The following is a 25,553-nucleotide window of genomic DNA, read 5'->3' as shown; positions in this document are numbered from 1 at the left end:
TAAATTCTAATAAACTAGTGTTTCAGCTGCAAAAAAGCAGCTCAATTGTAACTCTTAAAGCATGTTGAAGCAGCATTAATACCAAGTCATCAGAACATGTAGCAAACTCCTTGGTATAAAAAAAAAATCTGCTGTAAGATATTAAGATATGATTAGTTGAAGAGCTTAACTGGCATGAGACAACAAAATATCTGTCATTTTCAGCATCTGAAATGTGTTGAGTAAGTTATGGCAGATGATACATTTTATGGTATTTAGTCAGACTTTTTATCTACTACAACAGTGACCGTCTTTGTGAACAAGTGCTGTGTACGTGTTCACTATTGGTCAATGTTATTCTTAAATGACTCAGATCAGGATGAGGTATGACAAACAATGAAAAGGGAACATTCTGAGTTTACATATATGCTGCGTTGTTTAACTCTATTAAGATCTGAGGCGATGGTGGTTCAGTGAATTTCAATAGGAAGATTGTGGATTTGATTCCAGCTTCCCCCTGTACCATGTGGTCTACTGATCTGTAGACCACAAGTGTGCAAGTTAACTGGTTAATGTGGTGACAGTATAAAGAACTTGGAGTGATCAGTACAACAAGAAAAGCGCTACATGAATTTATTTACCGTTTTAAATGAAAGAGAAAAGAAAAATGCTTGGAACAAAACAATATGAGCCAAACAATTCTTGTCAGAATTTCAGTGTGGATTTTGTGTCTCGTCTTGGTGGTTTAGGAGGTTTGATTTGGGACAGGGCCTCCTTGGCATACTGGTTTTGGTGTACTCCAGCTTCTCGTAAAGCCTGCTCAGCTCGGACTCTTGGATCTGACACAATCTGGGAGGCAGACATACAACCAGCATATAGTAAATTAATTACATATTTACAGCTTTTTCCACTAAATTATACAACTACGGTATGTTTTTTTTTCTTTTTTTGCTCTGAATTTGGACAAAGAAGCCACAGATCCAGAAGCCTCTGCAGCTTATTGATTGACATGGTGTCCTTGGGATCTTGGCTGTGTGTTGATATGAAGGCAAATATTGTCACTTGCTTTGTGTATTTTGATGGCATGGGTCAGTCTCAACTAAAGTGAAACAAAACCTGAATGACTGGTTGTAGCTGAAGAAATCTGGGGGGAAAAAAGTGATTGTCTAAAGTCAATATATAGGGAGCGGAAACAAGCAGATTGAAGCAAATGATAATGCACCCGGTCATTGGCATCTTTTAAACAACAGGTAAAGGTGAGTGGAGGGTAGATATTATCATTCCTCACCTGTTTGTCTGTGTACGTGTTAATACTGTAGAGAGGCCTCTGCAGCTCAAACTCTTTCTCATTCAAGTGTCGGCTCCTCCAAGCTTCTGTATCTGCCATCATCCTCTCTGGGTTGGCCTCTGCCACCACCTCAACCTGAGACGATGATATAAAAAAACATTGATGTTGGTAACTCACGACTGTCTTTTCACTTGCAACCAAAAGGTGGCACTGATGTTTCTGCTCAGGTAAGGATGAGTCCAGTTCTTCCCTTGTGAGTAATTTGAACTGACAGAACAAAGCTGAGTGGCTCAAACTGTTAAGGGCGGCAAATAGTTCACCTGCTTTCTGAGAGCTTCCAGACGATCCTGCCTCTCTCGTTCCTCCCTCTGCTGCTCCAGCTCCTGCTTTTCTCTATCCCTCATTCGTTTCTGCAACACATCAGCGCGAAACAGCACCCTAAAGGGAGCAGAGAGAGGCTGTCGGACATCAGGCCTGGATGACACCTCTGTTCCTTGGCCACAGCCAGAGGCAGCATTACCCATCATTTCACACCAAACCTGCAGGTAGCGGTGGGGTTTAATGGTGCTGCCAGAGTGCAGCTCTTCTCAGATTATTTGTTTTTATCTCTTTTTCAGCACCCCCACTTGTTCTTCCTGACAAAACGCAGTCTAAAAGCTGCGGTTTACTCCATCATGAAGCCGCTTTAACATTATTCCTCATCTTGCCCCGTACGGTGCCACATCAAAAAACTTCAAAACGAAGTAACTTTTGTGAAACATCACACCTGTCAAGAATAACTGAGACCAGATAGCAACATACACTTTTAATAACCTAACATTTTCTTTTTGCCTGCCGTTAAATCAAATGTAACCTTTTCTGTTGTAAGATAACACCTGAAGCACACTGCTTGTGTGATTATGGGAAAATCCAAATAATTCAATAATGCAGAAGTCTTGTTCCTCCTTGGATGCAATTTCTAGGCTCCAGAAAACTACATGTTCAATTGCAAGTTACAAGAGAGTACAAATTCCATGCGAATGTCTGGCCATCATGCAGTTCAAGAAGGAAACTGGTTCTGTGTCCCGACTTGTTTTGTTTGGATTTGCTCAAATCCACACCAGAACAAAAGCTCTGTAAACATGCTGACTGTAAATAGCATGAATAGCTTCAATGAATCAAAAAGCAACATGATCCAAAAGGCCACTGAGAGCTTAAAACCCTCGCATGTCAGAAGAGTTCTTTGATTCAATCTAGAATCCTACAAGTCCAATCGAAATAACCAGCAAAGTAAAGCAATAGCAGCATATCTTACAAGTGGTATGCACAAATGATGTAAATAGTGTGAGCGTGTCTGTAAAATTGGAGCATGTTTGTGGTACAACAACCTCAAAAAGTGCAGTAACTATGTTATGTTTTCATATATGGCTTTCTTTGCAGGTAAAGAATTTTACAGTTTTGTTTTTTTTTTACTGCATCAAATAGACAGATGGTGATCATATAGAACTGAAAGAAACACCAGTCTTCTTTAAATCATTCACATTGATATCAGTATTTTCATTAGTTGTGAAAATATTGTGCTTCATGCTCACGTAATCAGTAAATCATTGTTTACATTACCGTTTCGTTAGATGGGAACATGACACAGAAGCTTAAAACAAACAGATGAGTGCTGTTCCAACAGACGAGCTATTAGTCTTTAATTATGGTTAAAAGAAATTGTTTCTCAAAAGTCAGAAACACAATTTCTCTGTTTCTGACAGAAATTGTCAGAAACACAATTATTTTGAGGAAACTGGATCTATTGCAGCCATGAGATAAGACAAATAACAGCAGAGCACACCATCAAGCCTTGTCCAATTTTGATAGCCAAAGCAAGGAAATATGTGCATTGGCAGCTTTATTGACGACTTTTACCACCAACAAAAATCAGTTTGTGGGAGCCATGAGAATAAGGCAGAATTAAATCAGTAGATATAATCAGTGTGCTTATTGACATCACAACATCATCCATCCATCCATTATCTACATCTGTTTATCTTTTCAAGATTGAAGGAGGGGCTGGAGTCTATTCCTAGCATTCACTGACAGACGAGATCCATCCCCGGTCCATCGCAGGCCAACACATGGACACAAAGACCAAACAACCTTGCAGACACACTGCACTGACTTGTGTAAACCATTAACCTAACCTAAGAGTACCCAGAGAGAACCCACGCATGTTCAAAAATTATTGGTCATATTCAGTATTTCAATTAAATTGCTCAGGTTGTGAACTATGAACCTTATTTTATTTATTTATTTTATTTAATGTATTTGAACTGATCTGGAACTTGTTCTTATTACATGTGAATTTTCCTCCTGGAACAATTAGAAATCTCCCTCGTCATAAATCAATCACTCCCTTATTCTATCCCCAGCTGTTTGTGTAAATATACTATTGTGCCAAAGCCAAAACGTATACAGTACAGACCAAAAGTTTGGACACACCTTCTAATTCAATGGGTTTTCTTTATTTTCATGACTATTTATAAGGCAAGAAATCCTACTTATTAACCTGACAGGGCACACCTATGAAGTGAAAACCATTTCAGGTGACTACCTCTTGAAGCTCATCAAGAAAATGCAGAGTGTGCAAAGCAGTAATCACAGCAAAAGGTTGCCACTTTGAAGAAACTAGAATATAAGGGGTATTTTCAGTTGTTTTACACTTTTTTGTTTAGTGCATATTTCCACATGTGTTATTCATAGTTTTGATGCCTTCAGTGTGAATCTACAATGTCAATAGTCATGAAAATAAAGGAAACTCATTGAATTAAAAGGTGTGTCCAAACTTTTGGTCTGTACTGTATGTAAAATCAACACCACATTGGATGTATTTTCACTTGTTAAAACACTGACATACAAAGAAATGAGGTCCCTCTATCCAGCACTCACCTCTCCCTGTCTCTTCTCGCCTGTTCTTCCATGGCGCTCCTAAGAGCTGCGAGTGCCTTCTGATCCCTCTGTTCCAGCAACTCCCTCCTCCTCTGCTGCTTTAAATAAAACAGTCTCAGCTGGAAGAATTAAAAAAAGAAACGCGACAAACAACACAAAGTTAACAAGAAGAGCAATCACGCAGCAACAAAGTTGACTCTCAGAAAACTCCCAGGATCATCATGTCCTATTGACTGAGGCAGCAGGAATCAGATAAATATAAATCGAGAAAATGAGATGAAATTTCAGGGTCTGTCTGACTATTGTGCTAAATTATACGGAATCCAATGAGGCCTGAATGTTCTCATTAATCAGACAGCATCCCAGGTTGCCAGTTCCCCCCATAGCGGACCCCTGAGGAGGGAGTTAATTAAACAGTCAGAAACAAACACGTTCTGGTGTTATCACACCTGTGTGTTCAATAACTAAAACGGATAATCAAAATCCTCGTGTAATGATAATGGCACAAGCTTTCAATTTCATAACATCCAGGGTTTTCTTTTGTGTACATCATTTCCATTTTTGCATTGACTTTTCTTTTGGGTTTTTTCCATTGACCCAGGTTCATCCTTTTTAAAGCAAATCAAATTAGACCGACAAAGCTTATACCAACATCATAAGTAATGTATATCATTAAAGCTCTCCTGACTACTTTTATTTCTTTTAAAGACTTTTGATACATGTGCCCTACATTACTGATTAAAAAATGCTGCAGCAAGTAAAAAACAACTTTCCTGGACAGAAATATAAATAAAGTCTTTACTTTCTCTTTCTGGTGGAATCTCATGGCAGCATCCTTCTCCTGCTCCCTCTTTAGTCTCTCCTCTTCTTCCTCTTGACGTCTTGCTGCTATAGCTGCCTCCAGCTTCGCCACCTCCTCCTGCTGGGCCCGCCACTGCCGCAGCTATGAATGCACACCGGGAAAAAACAACAACAAAAAAAGCAGATTATCATCAATGCGAAGTGACTTTGAAAAAGCAACGAGCAGACAACTAGCTGACAAAGTGCCAAATGGATGCCAAAGGAGATGGCAGAAGTGATTTTAACACTTTATGTGAGATCACCTCCGGATTTGTCAAAGCACTACATCGTAAAGAGAGTAACTCTGAGGTAAGTGACTTACCCTGCCTTGCAAAAGTGTTCATAAGTATAGAAACTTTTAAAAATTTTGCCACATTAAAACATTAAGTTTAATGTTTTATTGAGCTGTAATGTGATAGACCAACACAAAGTCGAGCATGCTAAAGCATATAACAGATCGTTACTGTTCCATATTTAGATGCATTTTATCTTCCTATCAATTCTGACCAGCTCTTCTCCACAGCTTTAACTCTGATCAGTCAGCTATGTACCTTTGTCTTTATGAACTAATGTTCTCTATCACACCTCTGAGTCGTTTACTGAACAGCTGTATTTAAACAGAGATCAAATTACAAACAGGCATTCCATGTACAAATTCTTGTGAAGACAATGGGTTGCACTGGATTTTACTTAGGGGCATCCACAAATGGGGGCTCAATGCAAATGCACACCACAATTTCAGATTTAATTTGTAAAAGGCATCCAAAATCATTCAATCATTTGCCTTCACTCTCACAGTTAATATCTACTTTGTGTTAATGCATCACATCAAATCCAACCCATAATTTTTATCTGTGATTTAAATGTGACAAACTGTCACATTAAACCTACAGTCTGGCGTTAAGTTTGTGCTCTCCATTGTGGTATAAAAAGACAAACAGAGGCGTCACTGTTTACAGGAGCAAGGCACAGCTTTGCTGTGCAGCAGCCCGTCTGAGGCCTGCTGAGTATTAAGTGTTGCATTTGACAGGGCAGATGGATTCACAGATCTATCAGAAGAAAGCTTAGAAATACCCAAAGGGATGAACTTAAAATTAACATGCTCTCACACACATTAGCACCAGCAGTTATCATAAAGTCAATCGTTCCTGACGGACTGGCTGAGATAAAAGCAGCAGCTGTGTGTTTAGGAGGGGGACTTCAAACGATCCGGCCTCTAATCCACTTCTATTTAACAATGTTGAGCCTGTTCCTTTATAGAAATCATAATATTTTCTCACGTGGACTTTTAGTCCTTAATCTAACTTGATATGTCATTTTAGGCGCAGAAGATAAATCTAGTGAATAAAAAAATATAGGAGATTAATGTTGTCTTTAATATAATTCAAATTCAGAAAGCTACTCATACTTTTTTTTAGTCAGTGTAATATGTCTATACGGACAGTGAAGTTAATAGTAATCCTGCTTTCTGTATTGCAATCTGGTGATTGTGAAAGGGCATGGTATTGATTTCAATGTCTTCTGGTGCTCAGTGAAGCAAAGCATTAAATGTACTAAACCAATCACAGAGTTAAGTTGCTCAGCAGTGATGAAAGACTTAGTAATTATCTGGTCTTCCAAGTTTGATTTCTTGGAAAATACAGTCAGTAATTAAAAGTAAGCGGGCAAATAACCTATTGTATATAAGTAACTATAAATCAAATAATGTAATTTTAAAAATCTATAACTAGATTGTGACGAAAGAATTTGAGAATTGATTTTAGTATAAATTACAACAAAGACAGCTGGAAAATGGCGTTAGTTACTACTGTATTTTATATCTAAAATTAAGACAGTTTTTGTTGAGAAAGATGAATCATTATTGTTATCAAATATATATACAGTATATGTATATATATATATATATATGGGTGTGTGTGTGTGTGTGTATGTATGTATGCAAACCTTTATAAGCTAGCAAGTTGTCTTTATATAAGTTTGCAAAAGGTTTATTTGCTACCCCTCCTGCTTTTGTACATCTCTCCTCTGATGTTTGTGTCCTTGTGGGGGAAAAAGAAAAGTTCTTAAAACATTTTAAATGCATGTCAGACCCCTGACGGCAGAAGGGATGCATCTTTCAGAGATAAAATAGAAATGTGTTGCTTCTGTGTAAAATGCAGTCTAGGCGGTCAGCCAATAAAACGACAATTCAGTCCATTTTCTTTCTATTTGCTCTCGACCCTGGTCAGAATCACAGGGGGAGTTGGCACTCAGTGGTCATTAAGAGGAAGGCGAGGTAACCCATGCGCAGGCCACTTTGAAAATATTTAACATAATATGAAAAAAAATAATTCAATGAAATAGGTTACATAACAAAATTAGAAGAAACATCAGGAAAAACTGAAAAGTAACAGTGGTGGCAGGAGTTTGCCCTGTAATTGGTGGGTTGCTGGTTTGAATGTAAAATTAAATGGAAGATAATTTGTTTTCTGTTAGATTTTGTATTCCAGAAAACAAGCACCCGTAATTTAATCAGCTGGTAATCCCTGATCTGTCTCAGATATGAGAAGTATGTACTCAGATCCAGAGAGCAAATAACATGGATATATTTTTATATCATCATGTATTATTTTCTACATGATGAATAAATATATCTACATATATTTTCATTTGTATTAGCAGACATTAAAAGTTTGTTCTCAGTAAGTTCATTTCGCAGAATAATTTGTATCTGGAAAATCTCGTAGATGCATCCTGTCAGAATGCATTAGTCTGACTTATTGTTTAGGCAGAGATGAAGTGGCATTTTAAGGAACACAAACGTGGTGTGGGAGAAATACCATTATGTACAGTAATTTGTCACTGGAATCTCGCTTTCTGTGAATTTAAATAGAAATGGGACTCCATCCTTTTTCGTGGCAGCACAAGAAAGACTGAAGAGATGTCAAAATGACAAAAGAATGATAGTGTTTTTATCTGAGCTCTGCAGCATGCTGAAAGCCTTTGTTAGCATAACTGTTTGCTTAAATATTTTCTGTCAGTGGGCGGTGCAAAAGCTGTCAGTTCTTCTGCAGGCCATTTAGTGACAAATCATTAATATATACAGTGCTGTGCAAAAGTCTTGAATCATCCCTTATTTATTTACATTTTGTCTCAAATGATATTTTGCATCATGTTTCAGAAACCTCTTTCAAAGTTTTTCATTGGACTTTGTTTTTTCATCTGTTTTTAGGCCAATAGTTGATCATTTTTAAAGAAATGCTTCTTTTGGCTGTTTAGTTATAAGGATATTTATTGCCATAATAATTTATAATAGTTGTTTATAACAGTAAACAGGCTTATAATAGTAAACAAGTTTAATTGTTTATTTATTTTTATGGTTTACATATGAAGAAAGATGGGGAAATATATTATTAGCCTTTGTTTGCTAGTGATGTTTTAAAGCAAACAATTACCACATCCTACCAGTTTTGGTATTTTTCTCTAGAACAATCTCATGTCAGGAATAATGTCATTCCATAATCTGAATTTCAATTTCATCTGTAGAAGAGTTTGAAAACCAACTGGATTAACATATCTTCATCTGACATTAAAACAACACAAGGAGAGACATGTTAATATATGTGTAACTGCTTCAATGTATTGAAAAACAATAGAAGAACATATAAACAGTTTATTAGTCTACCACTTACTGTGTAATACGCACAGCAGACATTTGTACTTGCAGCTGTTCGGTGGAGATTTTAGTTTTGGGTGTCATAGTGTAAGCTTCTTTTAAACTGAAAAATTCTACTGTCTGAGAAAAAAAAATCAGTTTCAAGATTTGAATCTATAACAAAATTAAAAACTGTAGTTAACAATTTGTGGTTCGCACACATTCCCAGATTAAAAGAGAATGAGTTGAAAAAAATTTCAATATGCAAGTTATGTAGACAAAAACAACTGCCTTTCTCTCCTGTTGCATAGCACTTAAAATACATGTTTTATAAATAAACTAAAATCTCTTGAGTAAGTAAATGCAATTTATTTACATGACTCTTTTGAGTACATAAATAAACTTTATTTAGTGATGTTTTAAAGCATCAGGAGAGTGAGAGAGCTAGTTTGAGATGACAGAAAGACAACAAAAGCTCAGACGGCGACTCAGTTCTACTAACTTGTGCAGAATGCCATCTCTGAATACACAGCACATTGGACCTTGAAGTAGATGGGGCCGCAGCAGCCAGCAGAAGAACAAACTGTATCTCATATAAGAACAAGAAACCGAGGCAACGGTTGCTAAAATTGAACAATAGCAAAATATTGCCTTGTCTAATGTGTCTTTATTTCAGCTGAATCAGTTGGATGGTACGGTCAGTCTTTGGGTAAACAACACAGCATTTAAATGCTGTTTCTGGCCATTATCATCTCTTTATTACTACACTATACCCACCTTTTGATAACCACTTCCTGCTAGATACTGCACCATGTCACTAAACTCAGATCATCTCAGTTGACTCGAATAGCACTAATTAATAGTTCAATAATTTTTTATTGTTTCTACAATAGTACCACAAAATATTGTGATAAAATTTTAACTTTATGTCGCCTCTACAAATCATGTTTCTTGCACATGAGAATACATTTACTGTTCTCCAATGTGCTCCATAGTCACCAGGACTTAAACCAACAGAGCACCTTCAGAATGTGAGAAATTCACATCATGGACGTGCTGTCAACAAATCAACTAAGTGATGCTAGCTTTACAATGCAGACCAAAATTTCAGCTACCAACACCTTCTGAGTAAAATTCTAAATTATAAGAAAGTGAAGAATTAAGGAAGTACTGCAGACACAGGAGTCGACCCCAGAGCATATGGGGTATAGCAAACAGGACACAACAGAACACAGTTTACATTTAAGACTACTTTCCTGATCAGTATAAACAAGATTAGACTGATATTATGCAATTCTTTAGAGTACTTGAAATAATGTCAGTCTCCAAATTGAGAAAAAAGAAAGCTTTTTGCTGTAACATGCAATAAGAGTTTCACAGCTGGCCCTATCAGAAATTTTTTCTAATGTCCATAACAGAGAAAATTATACACATATGCGCAATTAACTCCTCAGAGAGTTGTCAGCTGAAGCACTGTGGCCCACGCGCTGTCTCCGCGACTGAGACTTTTCCAACAATGTACTTAATAGTCACTGACAGGGGAACTGCTGACATTTTTGTCTAAAGAATACCCCGATTAACTGGGGAAGGGCACAATAATAGATAATCTGGCCATAATTTAATCCACGACAACATTGTTTGTTTTGTAAAGTACTCTGAAGGCAAATGAGATCTTGTTATAAAAACTCTTGTTTGATGAAAAATGTCCCCCCCATCCGATAGTTGAGTCTTTTGTCCTGCTGGCCCACTCATCTCTTCTCCCACCTGAGCCTGTTGCAGCAATCTGTCATCCCTCCAGGCTTAATCCACTCGTGTGGAAAAACACAATCACACAATCAAAGACGCCTGGGGGCGAAATATAAGCGGGAGGTAAAATGAAAGCAAGGACATAATAAAAGGATGGAATGAGGAGTAACACCAAGAACAATACCAGCTAATTACAGCAGCCAGAATGGCCCAGAACAAACGCCTGATGAGATGAAAAGACGAGTCTGGAATTCGTTGATAAAAAAGAAATGAAATGAGCTGCGTCTCAGGCGTGAATTTTTACTCATTATAGTATTTATCCATTTCACCTTACCTCTGCCAATGTATGATTTATAGGTGAGGACAAAGGTTATATTACCGCTCCTCGCAGATGAGGTTTATAATATCATTTACGAGTCCAGCAGGTCATATTTCTTTGATTCTCAAGAGAATCATTTTTGATTTTGTGTGACAAGGAGTAAAGAAATCAATTACCCCGAATTTTCTCCCTGGACATTTTTTACCTATCCTTTGTAAAGATAAGACAGGTTTGCTCCCTAAAATAAGGGAGCAAACCCTCCCTTACCTAAAATCGGGTCAGAACCAGTCTATCAATGCCACAAAAAAAATGTTTTTATGAGCTTAGGATGGAAGAAAAATAGTTCATATCCCTTTATGTCTTTCTGAATAAGACATAGAGAGATATTAATCACTAGATATCAACAAAATGTGGATTTTAGAAGATTTGCTAAAAAAGAGCACTTTTCACATAAAGTATTGAAGTCAAGACAGAGAAACACTACACAGTTTATCCAGATCATCTACACTCTGTGGTCCCATCTCCCATTCTCTTCTCCTTAGATCGCTGAAATATATTTTCATGAAGAAAATCACCCCTCAGGTTTTCAAGGTCTGGCAACAGATGATTAGAGAAAGCTGGTTTTGTGTCTGGTGAGCAGATAATGTGTTGATTTGGCCGTATGTGTTGGATCATTATTCTGCTTAAAGAACTAATGAAGACCCATTTCCAGTTTATTGAGCAATTCCAACAGGGATTTTAGGTTAAATATCATGATCTTTCACATAATTCATAATGTCTTCCAGAGCAACATTGATTCCCACAGTCTTTTGAAAAACAAGCCCAGAGCATCACAGGTCCTCTACCATTCTCAATACAGGGCATCAGTGATGGTTTTTCTCATTCTCCTTGGTTTCATAAACCAACTGAACGTGTTTGTTGAAAAAAAATACTAAATTATAAAAAAGCTACTTTCTAAAACCCACTTATTAATACTGCATAGACCAGCCAACGATGGTTTGGACAGTGCTGCACCCGCCTTGGCAGGAGTACAGCTCAGTGATGACATTTATTGAACTTTGACTACAGTGTGTTGTGAAGCACAGTCAGTACTGCAAACAGCCTTACTACATCAGCTGACCGACTGTCTGCCACTCAAAGGGATAACCAGACACTCCCACTGCCCCCGCAGCCACAAACCGCTTTTCAATGCAAAATTATGTCTCTAAGCTTGTCTGAACTGTAGTGAAAGGAGACAAAAACTGAACATTTCATCATTTACATTCTCACATTGGGAAAAGTCAACAGAAGTATTATCCAGACAATGATGGCATGGTTGTTATAAAATCTATGGCAGGTTCTAATATTGCATCTCTGTCTGCTTACATTATAAAAGAGACACTTAAGAAAACTTAAACTGCTTGAAAATGTTGTCTCAGCCAAGGCCATGGTCTAGACATTAAATGTTAATTTAATTCTTTTATTTCTGTGTCGATCTTGCATTTATGCTTGTTGCAGATCAGTTGTATGTTTTCAAATGAAAAGTTTATGGAACATAGCATTTTCCAATAGTTAAATAAAAAAGGGAAAAGTTTTACTTCGCTGGGAATAATAGCTGCTAGGAGTTGAGATGCCCATTTGAAAAGTTTTAGGCCACTAAAAACTTTCTTTTCCGACTAGTCTCCGTTTTGTTGTGTGATTCACTGACCACACGTAGATCTCCATAACAACATTTCAAATTGTACGACATGTTGACTCATGATTCTAACTACAATTGGTCTCTGGCATATGCCAGATAAACTCTCAGATAACCCAGATAAACTCTGGGTTGAGTTTATCAAATGAATTTCAATTTTCATTTTGAAATTTCCTATATTACCGTATTCGGCGTTTTAAATACTTGCTCGTTTGGATTTTCCTGGATGTATTGCTACGGTTGTGTTTGCTGTTTGTCTTCCGAGATGCCTGGTGAGTATTTTTTGTGACGCCATTGCAAACACCCTATAAATACAGGATATCTACAAAATTCCTCAACACCCAGAAGAAGAAGCCAGTGATTGTGGAAAAAGAGCTGCTTCATCAGTTCGGCACTGCTCTCTGGATCATAGCGTCTCATCATAAATTTCTTTTGCTTGCCGTTTCTCTTCCTCTCTGTCTCACTGGCACAGTAGCAATACAAACAAATACATCATAGTTGGTCACATCACAGCTTTACACAGGGAAACAGAAAATTATGGATTGCGAATTAAATGTTCACAGAAACTGATCAACTTAAGAAAAGTGCTTAAATTATTATTTTTTATTTAAGGAATGGTTAGGGGTACCTGTAATTGTGTTCATGGTGATCTCGTTGAAAACAGTTATTTTTTATAAGATCTTTGACATGCTGCATAGATGTACTAAACATTTTAACTTTAGATCATACCATTATACCATAATATAATGTCTTTTCACTCTTATGTCTCTTATCGTTAAAAACTGTTTTGTCATCAAGTTCTTTAGTACTGCATTTTAATTTTCTGCTAAATCCTGACCTATGTTTGCTGTTCATGTTCCTTATACTCCACTTTGTTTCTCTCTGCCACACCTTCTTCTCTGCTCTGAACTTTGAGCTACAAGCTCGTTTCTCTCTTTATTAACAGTTTAATTTGTTTGTTTATCTGCTCCCAGCTGCCTGCTTAGACCTGCACTTGAGTCCTTTTTTAACAATGGTAATAGACCCGCCGGAGGGTGGTGGAAACCAAGGCGTTAAAGATGCAGTTGCAGTAAAAAGGCGAATCCATCTTGTCTCTCTGCTGTGTCACTGTGCTGTGGTGATAACAGCAAGGAAAAATAATGACTGGATGCAAACGTGCATCAATCTGAGCCTCAGTGTAAGATGACGTCTGTGCATAACAAAATCATTTTCCTGAGTCAGAGATCACGGTCAACAAAAGTTAATAAAAAGAATTTTTTACATGAGTTACCTGCATCAAATCTATTTGAATATTTGCTTTTATTAAAATTACTGGAATTTCTAGTCTGTTATTGTTGTCAGGGACACAGTTTGAAGTTACCAAGAGGAAGCATTGTTGTGTTGCTACTCAGCACAACTTTATTATGCTACAGTCAGATGTTTCTGATGTTCAAGTCAGAACATCAGAAACAGAAAAGAGAAAAATGTCCTCGATAAGGACACTATGTGAAAACAGTATACAAAAGCCCAGTTCTTCTGTATCACTAATTCTATAAAAGCTATAAATCCCATCTACTTTATTGCAAATTCTTAGTCAAACTAAATCTACAAGATTCAGAAGATAAGAAATAACTTAAGCTTCGAGGAATTTAAAAGTAAACCAATATTTAAGATTTTTACAGATCAGTAAAAGAATCTTCTAACTTAATGTTTTAAATCACTTGCTGCACTATCATCTCTGCTTTGGAACCCAGCAAGAAGCAGCAAATATTTTTTCTTTAAATAACTAAAGGTTTTAGGCTCTTTATTGTGACCGACTGCGGTAACTTCAGGTAATAGATGTGTGCTCGAGTTCCTGCCCCTGTGTGCAGTTTGGTTTGTTTTCTTATCTCAGTGTTGGGCTTTCTCCCTTTTGATTTGTAGATCCTTTTCTGTCTAGTTCAGCTCTCTGTTTGCTTTCAATGTTAAGCAGTACACACTCTTAACAGTACACACTCTGTGTGATTTGTGGCCTATTTTCCAGTCTATCTGTCTATAATATGTTTTTAACTTATGCTTATTAAAGTACTTTGATAATTATTATGGGTTACAATTGAATTTAACACTACCTGTTTATATTGATTTTGCTAAATTCATGATCTTATATTTATTTTGTACCATTGTACCATGCATATGTCTAAAGATGAGTTTCTTACCAGACACCACCTTAAATTACTTTCAGGAATACCAACAAGGACTTATTAACATGCATGACATGATTATTACTAGTTCTGTTCACACATAATATATCTTGGTTCTTTTTCACAATTAAAAAGAAAATGAATGAATGCAAAGCTTCTAAGTATTTCAGATTGCTTTATATAAAATATATACACTTTTAACAATAATGATGCTGATTTATGAAAAACTTAAATCCTTCGGTTTTAAAAAGGCTTTTCATTGTGAAGGTTAAGTTTTCATTTGAAAAGCAATCACTTTTCTGTCAGAATGGTTTAAAACTTTATTCTTTTCCTTTCTGTGGTCATTTAGGGGGTTTTTTGTAAACCGAAATGCAGAAGAGAAGAAGCTGGAAATCTGAAAACTGACATACTATCTAGATGGGCTTTAGAGTTTAAAAACAACTAATTACAATGATATACAGTGTCTTGCTAAAATATCTATATGCCCCTTAAACTTTATCAAATTTGTCACTTAATGCAAACTTCAGTGTAATTTTATCTGATAGCACAACACAAAGCAGTCAGTTAATCAGTAAGTAAAGTTTATCTTTGTATGATTTAGACTCAATATGAATACAACTTTTCTATGACATACAGTGGCAGCATCAAGGGCGTAGTGAATTACATATTAAGGTTTGTGGTTGTTGCAACATTTATGTTAAAGATGCTGATTAAAATGTTTTATGAGAAGAAAACTAAATATGGTGTTAAACCCCTCCAACATACAGCCATGTATGTTGGAGGAAGCGTAAACCCTGCAGATATCAAAGAAACAAATTTTAAACTTTGTGCATCCAAACCGGTGGAACACAAACAACAAATCTGATGATATTTGACTAAATGAGCCTCAGTCATGCTGGCTCAACCCAGCTCATGTCACAGTGTCCTATCCAAACAGTTACCAGACAAAAGCACCATTTGAAAAAAAAAAACATGGGGAGAGTAAATTGAATTTATACAGTACAACATCTGCAGCATATGGATTTGTTGTGTCAATGTGTAACTAGCACCCCTCGGAGACAGCAGCATCATGTTCGGCAGACCATCCTTATTAGCTTGTTTGCATTCACAGCCGATCCCAAGCGGCAGCTAAAGCAAGAGATGCTGTCAGGCAGCCCTGCATTATATACAGCCTCATCAGCAGATATACAATGCACAAGCAGGCAGTCGAACAAGGCTCCCTTTTACGATCTCTTTCACGCCTCACCATCACATCGACACTTACAAAGGACATGTCATGTGCATAATCCTTTAAGCGCTGTGATAAATAATCTTCATTGTATCCATACTAACAGATGTGTAGTGACCAGAGGTAAAAGTAAAAGAGACACTAACTTTCTCTCTGAGATGCAGGCAGATGTCCTGCTGATGCTGGCGATCTCTGTGGTGCTCCAGCTCCTCCTGGTGGGAGTGTTTCGCCTCCTGCAGTGTGTCCAGGGCCCTGTCCAGGAGCTCCTGCGTGTCTCGCTGCCACTGCTGGGTCATGACTCTTATTTGTTTCTGGATGAATCGATGCATGTCACAGATACGTCCATGTTGCAACTGAAATCAAAAGAAGGAACACTGATAGAAGACCTTTTCTAAATGTGTTCATTTTTAACCTCTATCTGTGCCATGGATATGTATATTTTTGCCGGATGTAAATGTTTTCACCTAAATAAATGCAAAAAAAAAATTTCAAATTCATTTATTTATTGAGATAACCTATTCATAACAGGTTATGTAAAAAAAAGTATTCACCCTCTGGTTCTGCCCCCACCTGTTTGGAATAACAATATTCAACTGTTTGTGGTACTTTCACATCACTATGAAGGAATTTTGGACTTTACCTAGGCCACCCCAAAACCTTCACTTGACGTTTTGCAGGTACTAAGATGTGATTTTTCTTGTGTACTTTAGATAATGTCCTGCTGCACTTGAGCACAACTTGGCTGACAAACTGGTTGGATGTTCTGTGCCAGATGTTTCAGCTATAAAGCAGAATTTAAAGTTCCGTCAATCAAGTGATCCAGATCCTTAAACAGCAATGCCGTCCTACACAATTGATATTTTAAAGTATTGAGCACCGAGTCACTTTTAATTGTGTCGTAATTATATTTATTATGTGTTTTTAGACAGAAAACTGACCTTCTTCACTGTAACTACATCCACCTAAAGTCGATTGGTTTGACTGAATGACCCCAATGTTTGATTGTCTGTATGATGTTGGGGGTTTTTTTTAACATAAACACTGTCGAGTTTTACACCGGATGCATCACTATTCCAGAGAATGCTTTATTAAAAATATTGGGGATTATCAGGAAGTTTTTTTAGGAATCATGACAAGGGCCTCGTGTTCTTTTTTATTTTTAACAGGGAGCTCTCCCAATTTTGCCCATTGTCCTATCGTTGAATGATGAATGCTGACTTTATACTGCAGTAAATGAGGCCTGCAGTATTTTAGACGTTGTTCCAGGCTTAAATCTGTTTTCGAATTTCTTTAGATTTTGGCATGACGTGTGTCTTTCTGTGACCTTTTAGCCTACCTCGTTGCCAGACATGTTCTATCTAAACAGCAGGTGAAACTTAAGAAAGTTTAGTAAATCTATTCATTTAAGGGGGAAAGTTATATTTCCACATGAATCCAAGTTTGGTTTAGATCATTTTACACAGGTTATCTTTGTCTGATATCAAAAATGTCTCGATAATCTAAAGCAAATGTTTCCAAAAAAATTAGGAAACAAGAAGAGAGCAAATAACATGGGAGAACACAAGGAGTATTCCTATATGATTTTTTTTAAGATAATGCTGAAGAAGACAATAAAACCTGAGTCACTGCAGCCAAATCCTACTTGTTCTGCATTATGCACCAAATTTATGATGCGTTGCAAAAATTTCACAAACATTCTTGCATGACACACTGTCTACACTAAAGGCAGCATTACCACAGGGAAACCTTTGTGCCTGATCTAGCTCTGCAGGGATAGAAGACCATCCCTCTCTCCTGGCTGTGAAATGTTCTGAAGGAAAAGAGTTCTTTTCGGTGTGAGGACTGCCCATAGCTATTCATCATTGTGTCAGCACACTCAGAGGCTGCACCACTTGGCTGCCTCATTGGAACAGAGGGAATGATATTCATCTATGGACTAATAGCAGCTAACTGACAGTGTGAAGGCATTAGACGGCTGACTGGTTTTATTGAAAATGAGTGAGCTGACAGACCCGCCGTCGCAACAGAAGTGGCAGGATTGGTCATGCGAATCTTGTTTATTAATGTGCAACTTTCAAAGATTCACCTTTTTATTCTTCAGTCTTGCCCTCTCCTTCACCATACCTGTTTTAACCTGTGTTTCTAGATGCAATGAGCATGAAGACATAAATTAACACAAAGACACAAATTAAAATAAAGACACATGGTTTATGTACAGCCTCTCTGTGTCCATGCATACAGGTTGTCTATTGAGGTCAGTTATGGCATAAGGATGCATCGAGCTGTACAGAGTCTTCTCTACACACTTGAAGTGTGGCAACACTTTGCTTCAGTGATCCACATTTCATCTGTGAAATTCTGCTACATCCGTGATGTCTTAGTTGTCCAGAAAAGAGAAAGAATGAGGGAACAGAATCAAATATATATATAGAAGCACAAAGTGCCTCGTAAATGTTTTTCACAATCTTTCTCTTTCAGCTAATAAATTCAATATAATTTATTGGAATTTTACGTAATACAAAGAATTTATTTATGTGACACAAAGAAGCGCATAATTGTGAGGAGTAAGGAGAATTGGACATGGTTTTCACTTTTTTTTTTTTTTTACAAATAAACAACAAAACTTGCATTTATGATTACCCCTTTTACACTGATACCTTAAATCTTCTGTCAGAGGATACCTAAACATTATTTTTTTTAAACTCACCTGTGAAGGTCTTAGATGTTTAATAAAGTAATCAGAGAACACACAGCATATAAAACAATATCCGAAGTTTGAATAGTCCACCAAGCGCTGTTAAATCTATCATATGAAGATGATGGATTCATAGGATATATACTGTATTTCCATAAACCAATGGGAATATATGGATTGTGTATTCCTAAATTGACAGGCTGGGCAAGAGTTAACCAGAAAAGCAACCCAGAGACCTGTGTTAACTCTGGAGGAGCTACAGAGAGCTACAGCTGAGATGGGAGAATCTCAACAGTAATGTGCCATGTACCCTAAAAATATGCACTTTATGGGAAATTGGAAAAGAACAAAGCTATTAATAATCCAGTTAGCTGCTGTGGGAAACAGCAAAAATGAGAAGGACTTCAACTGGGCTTCTCAGAACATCCACCTTGTTTTCTGCAAAGCCTTTTTGTGTAGATTTAGCTGGATGTTTTACATTGTTTCACTGGGGGGGGCTCTCTGAAGCCATAGTTCTTGTGCCGACAGAAACAAATTGTCTTCCAGGATTCTGTTTCAGTAGTAAGCTGTGGTGGAAACACATTTATTACCTTCTACCTAACTTGGTCGCTCACACAAAAGCTGATAACATTTTGCATATGACACCTTATGACATGAAAGACAATAAAATACCCCATCCAGAAGAGGGAGTTCTTGACAAAGTGAGCATAAGTCAAATCACCTGACAATAAAACCTCAGAGATTGGTTCAACTTCATGTCAGCAAGACACTCGCAAAATGCAAATCTTCATCATGTGCTATGTATTATACATAAACTGCGGGTATTTCTTTGCACATCTAAAGAATGACATTTTTTCAAATTTTTACTTATTTAAGCCTGCTTCAATGTTCTACGCAACTTCGTCTCTAAACTGTCTTCTGTGTTCCTTGCTCTTCATGATGATGTTTGTTTACCAATGTTCCCAGTAGAAGTTCGAGGGGTGTGAATAGTTTTGCAAGCTGTTGTTTATTGAACATAACCAAACACACTCACAGAAGTTCAGTGGAACTAAACAATCACCTGTAGAGGTTTATAGATACTGATCTATTCATATTTACCCAGACATCAGAAAAAAGTCTCTCTAAATTACATAAATTAAAAGCTATTAAAAAACCTGATCTATACATCTAATCAGAGGGGTTTCACAAAATCAATCTATGCCCACACTGATTAGCAAGTCAGTTAAATTATGACTAATACTGTAGCTGAGTTAGGTGGAGTCAGAGCTGGAAAGTGCAGAGCGCAGTGAAAGACATGTCTCCTCCCTCGCGCAACACCCGCGAGGCTGAATGATCACAGCTCTAAATGCGGTACCCAGCTGGAACTGATATGACGACAGGTCTCTGGGTGCGGGCAAGGGGAGGAGAGAGGGCCTGGCGGTTGTCATGGCGATACGAGGCGGTGGCTAGAGCCAGCCGTCCACAGTGTGTGACATGGCACATCCTGCAGCGTGCTGAGCGGATCATTGTCTAGGCTTATCTCAGTTCAGGGTGCTGAGCTACATTGATCAGGGAGACTGGGACTCACACTGGAGAGCTGCTTCTGACAGAGCGGGTCAGGATAGGGGTGAGAGAGTGGCATCTGCAAATGACTGCATCAATATATAAAGATTATAAATGCAGGTTATGTGACTTTTTTTTATTTGCAACAGAATACATTAGGCACAAGCCGTGGCATTCCCTCTGTCAGTTGGAGGTGAAAGTTAAAAGTTTACTTAAAAATAAGGAAAAACCCAAAGTCCAGGTGTGAATCCACATTAATGTACCACACAGGAATTGCATAGAAACAGACAGGTTGCAGGAGGATATGAAAAATAGCTCTCTGACTGAGATATTTTTATGCAGGAGAGTTGATTGCTGAACAAGGAGCAGGTGGTTGATTAGAAACTGAGTGCAGATGTGAGGGAAGTCAAGTATCTGAAGTTTAACTGATGCTGTATTCCAGTTACCTCAGAAGTCGGAACATGGTTTGACATCACAGTTGAGTTAACGTAACTGCTAACATAGCTGGTGAAGTCGGGCTTTCAACATAGCTAGGCTCAAGTCGACCTATTACCAAGCAAACATCATTGTTCATTTGTTCATTTTAGAGTTGCAGGTGCTACGTGACACAATCTTACATAAACATGTTTCCATCACAGTTTACTACTGAAACTACCACTTTCCCAACAGGAGGGTTTTCCAGTTGATTTTTCTGACTGGGAGACGGGGAATTTCCCACTTCCGACAACAAACAAAAAACAAATGGGGAAAAATGGCTCTTAGAATATACTGGAAACTTGGGAAACAAGGAAGCAGAAATGTAACAATCCCGAGACACAAACCAACAGGAGAAATGATCAAGATCCACAACAACAAATTTGAAGAGACAAAATAGATAAGAACTGAAATATTATTCTTTATTAACACCACGAGTGGGAAATTTGAAGTTTAAAATATTCAAAGAACCACACCTAGAGACTGCCACTAAGCACTATATAAAAATACATCTCAAGAATTGAACTAAATATGAAAAGCAAATACTGACACATCCTAATATAAGCACAAAACCAATGTCCCGTAGTTCATAAAATCCTCACACTTTCTCGGTTGAATCTATATTTTTAGACCAAAACCCGTTATTTGAAATGGTAATAAAAGCTACAAAGCAGGGACAAAGTTTACATCCTGAAGATATTGTGTTCATTGAGATAATTCTGAGTAATATTTTACATTTTGAGAATATGTTGAAGAATTGGCAGTTGGTCAAAATGCAAATAATCCAAACTTTGGCTGAATTGAGATAAAAATCTCAATTTTATTTAAAATTGAGATTTAAATAAAATCTCAATTTTATTTAAATAGAGATAATGGGATCGAATCGGAAGCCAAATGAACTTGGCAATATTCTTTAAGTAGATCCAAAAAAAAACTAACCAGTTCGAGTCGTGTCCTGTCAGGGAACTGTCTCTGCAGCATGTCAATGCGAAGTGCTCTGTAGTTCGGTACATCATGAGTGTACATAGACATTGTGAACTGGAAACGTTGATGGTCATTTGGACTCCAGTCACAGCACCTGAAACAAGTTTAACACAGAAATACCACTGCTACTTCAAACAGCACTAACACATAAATTGCAACACTGCACCAGTACAAAAAAGCTATTGTACCAGATGGTATAAAGTATTAAGCAGATTTGTATAATCAACCACCTGGGGAGGAAACCTCGTCTTAATCAGCAGCATAACACGGAGAAAAGTCACAATGTCAGTACAGACGTTCTTCACTTTATTCTGTGGAGTTCAACAAATTCTGCATTTCCACATATTTACCAAATAAGAAGTTAACAGGATCAGGATCAGAACAGTTGGATTTTTAAACCTATTTCATATCAGAAAAAAAATACAACTGTACTTACATGTCATTTTCTTGCAGCTGCTTCGTCAGCCTCTGGAGTTTGTCCTGGAACCTCTCTGAGAGGGACTGGAAGGCCTGGATCAGAGAGTCCTTCAGCTCTGGATAAGGGCAGTCTGCATTCAAAACCTCCTCAGGAATGGTTTCTGATCTCACCACAATATATGGAGTACCAATATAGTATTTCTGAGAAGAAAAAAAAAAATCAACCTAATGTTTTTCTGTTCAATCACATATTTTTATGATGTCCAAGTATGTTAATGTTTGTATAGTTAGATACATTTAGCTGTATTCTTTGTTTAGGTTTAAAAAAAAAAGGAAAATAAGAAATTGAATATGTGCTTTGGAAAATAAAAATTTTAACCCATTTGACTACTGTAACAGGAAGAATGGGTTTTTCAGATACAAACATTCCTTTAATTAACGGTGGAAATATTTTCCAACAAAAAAATTATAAAAGAAAGAACAGTGCCTTTAATTAGCAAAATCTCTTTGATGCAGAGTAAAACTGTCATGAATGTGAAACTAAAACAATGTGTCCTGAATCTCAGAACAAAGCAGAGCACTTATTCTCAAATCTCATTTCAAGATTAGCCCAAAGAATTAGAATAACTATTAATTAGTAAATCCAGTTTTAATAAATTTGCCCAATCATTTAGGTCTTAAAACATGACTTAGCTCCTTTCATCCACAAATAAACAAAATAACTAAATTGAACCTAAAATTCAACAAGCAGAGAAAAACATAAAAACTGAAATAAGACACAGTTTTAGTAATATATTGTGAAAAATGCCAATGCCTGCCTTCAGTGGCCTACCTAAATATAGAGTTCAATTACTTTAGTTTTTTTACAATGTTTTCCCAGATTTAATTTTCAGAGTTCCATGTTTTGCATAGTAATTACATTACTAAACTTTGAAAGGTGAATAATCATGTGGTTATAATTTATTGTTGGTCTAAGGGAGTGATCAGCCCGAGCTGACGGGTCACAATCACAACAAGCTCTCTTTCACTGTAAATGTGAGTGTGTCAACTGATGGAAAACCTTAATACTCTTTTCATACTGCTTTTATGTCCAATACTGTCCACATTTTCAAAACTCTAAAATTTGTCAAAATTCACTTGCTGTCCAGCAGATGTAACGTATACACCGTATGGAAAATGGTGATTAACTGAGAAACAGCCTAACAGGCAGTAATAAACATACCTCAAAGCCAAGGTCCTTGATCTGCTGCTCTATGTCCTGGTACTCTGCATTAAGCTTTGCAATTACATCTATTTGTTGGTCTTTCACAAAATTGATCTGGCAATTCAAGAGTGACACATAGAAAATATTGGTGATTTATTTTTATTCATGCAGTCAATAAAAACATTGATTAGGTGTGTAACTAAATCTAATCATTAATTTAGTAACAACAGTGTTTAAAAGATTTCTCAGCTTAAATCATTCTACATTTAGAATTGGAAAAACTGATGGAACGATTCACTGATGGGACCTAATCAGTAACTGCTTGTTTTCTAAAATGATTCATATGTTCTTCGAATGGAAACAGACACTTAGAACAGGGCGCATGAATGGGTCGTATTTTTCTGTCATAAAGGAGAAATTACAAGAAGATAATATTCATAAATTGCATTGATTTGCTCAGTTGTTTGGCTGCGGGAGGGAATACCCAAATGGTGTCAACATCTCCGACTGTATAAATACTGAACAAATTCAAATTAAGTGAGCTCCATGGAAGTCATCTGGCAGCCGGAAGATTCTGAGTTCAATTCCAGCTGCTTCCACATGTCAGAGTACCTTAAGGCAAAACACTGAACCCCTAGTTTCCTACAGGTATATGGATAATAGAGCTATGCAAAAGAACTGGTTAACTAAAAAACAATATTTACATTTAGTCAATTTACCATTTAGGTTAAATGCACCCATTTCTATCTGTGCCTCACAAAAGTACTACTGCCCGATAAACAAAATTTTTTCAAAATGTAAAAATTTTAACTCAGAATTGTACTGATTTTCTTTTTAAATAATAGACTTAAAATAGTGCATCATAATGGTGTATTAATAATATGTGGTTTTTCAAATATTTTCCAAATAAAAATTATATGTATATCTGTTCAGTAAGGCTTTGTAAAGCCACTTTCCTCAGTAATTACAGCTACAAGTCTTTTGGGTTATGTCTCTTCCTGCTTTGGTTACCTAGACACTGAAATATCTACTCACCATTATTTGCAAAAAAGTGGAAACTCCATCAGATTGAAACAACAGCAGATGGATACAACTGACATTTATTCTCATAAATCCTTTATCTCATTCATTGCATGGTAACTCTGGCTTTATGGCTTGCGCTGTTGCTCTAAAAGAAGGGGTTAACCATAGTTTTAAGTTTTTAGCAGTCTCTAACGGGTTATATTTTATTTAAATTTAACTCTATCTTGTCATTTACTCATACCAGTTGGTCTGTTCTTCCATTCTCACCGCATGGTGCTGCAACTGCCATGCTTCACTATGGAAATTATATTTAAGCTAATTGGTGGTGTTTTCCATGTAGCCCAAAATGTTTAATGCTAGTTTCACTTGTATGTTAATGTGTCCCCTAGATGGCTTATGACAAAACTGAAAGCAATAATTATTTCAGCTTTTTTTCCAAGGACATCCTTCATTTTGTCACCCTTCCACTAAGTGTAGCTGTGGAGCTCATAAGCAGCTCCAGAGTAGCCATGGGTGTCTTGGCAGCTTCTCTGATTACGGTTGTTTTTGTCCAGCCTGTCATTTGCCCAGTTCAGATGGACAGTCTTCTGTAGTTTGTCTTACTTGTTCCATTTTCAGAGGATAAGCAAAACAGTCCTCAATGAAATACCCAAATATTTGAAGTATTATATTGCTTACTCCACTGTGTTCTTTCATCCCCATGATGGTGTTTGTTCACTACTGCTCTCAAATGGTCATCCAAGGCCTTCACAGAATAGCTGGATTTATACAGGTAGGAAATTACATATGGCTGGACTTCATTGATTTGATGACTTCTGATTGCAATGGTTTGGATTTTATTAAGACATATCAGAGTAAAGACAGATCAAATATTGCTTTTTTTATTCTGAACTACTTTATGGTTAGTCCATAACATAAAATCCATAAAATATACTGACATTTGTAGATGCAACAAGACATCTGCAAAGACTTTTGTAAGACATAGTCCTGATGCAGGACTATGTAATTTAGGTGCATGGCCACCACCTTTTACTTATGATAACTAAATTTTTAGAATTTAATCACCGGGTACATCACTGATTCAATTTTTGTCAACTTTAATTTCACACACAGTGCCTGCAAATTGCATTCTGCCATGTTGCACAACATTACATTTAACCTCGCAAATTTCACTCATCATAAAGTCATGAATGGCAATATGAGATAGATGTACATGATTTAAAGAAACTGAACAAAGAATGATGTACATATTCATGCAATGGTATTTGGTGTGCAAGTAGGAGAAGGGTTGGAGAAACAAAAAGAAAATATAAAAGAAAACAATTCTTTTGTGTTTAATGAATGCATAAAGCATGAAGATGTATTATGAAATAAGTAAAATGTTCAATATGATCACCAAGCATACCATCTGTATGCAAAGAAATACAAAT

The 25,553-nt window shown here is 36.9% G+C and overlaps 1 protein-coding gene across 1 annotated transcript in view; it reads right to left on the bottom strand.

Annotated features, from left to right (window-relative positions):
- Window positions 1-595: 595 nt before the first annotated feature.
- Window positions 596-25,553, bottom strand: part of LOC116722780 (coiled-coil domain-containing protein 148) — a 32,731-nt gene continuing 7,773 nt past the window's right edge. The window contains exons 6-14 of the mRNA XM_032567072.1: window positions 23,119-23,214; window positions 21,916-22,097; window positions 21,435-21,573; window positions 15,931-16,137; window positions 4,986-5,126; window positions 4,184-4,302; window positions 1,588-1,705; window positions 1,268-1,402; window positions 596-828 (exon numbers count right to left, since the gene is read on the bottom strand). Coding sequence (XP_032422963.1) covers window positions 685-828; window positions 1,268-1,402; window positions 1,588-1,705; window positions 4,184-4,302; window positions 4,986-5,126; window positions 15,931-16,137; window positions 21,435-21,573; window positions 21,916-22,097; window positions 23,119-23,214 — 1,281 coding nt within the window. The 3' untranslated portion in view covers window positions 596-684. The remainder of the gene's footprint in view (window positions 829-1,267; window positions 1,403-1,587; window positions 1,706-4,183; window positions 4,303-4,985; window positions 5,127-15,930; window positions 16,138-21,434; window positions 21,574-21,915; window positions 22,098-23,118; window positions 23,215-25,553) is intronic.

The sequence above is a fragment of the Xiphophorus hellerii genome, chromosome 7 (genome assembly GCF_003331165.1).
Source record: "Xiphophorus hellerii strain 12219 chromosome 7, Xiphophorus_hellerii-4.1, whole genome shotgun sequence".
Taxonomy (NCBI): domain Eukaryota; kingdom Metazoa; phylum Chordata; class Actinopteri; order Cyprinodontiformes; family Poeciliidae; genus Xiphophorus; species Xiphophorus hellerii.
Note: the sequence above shows the minus strand (reverse complement) of the source record. Positions and strands in the feature narration are given on the sequence as shown.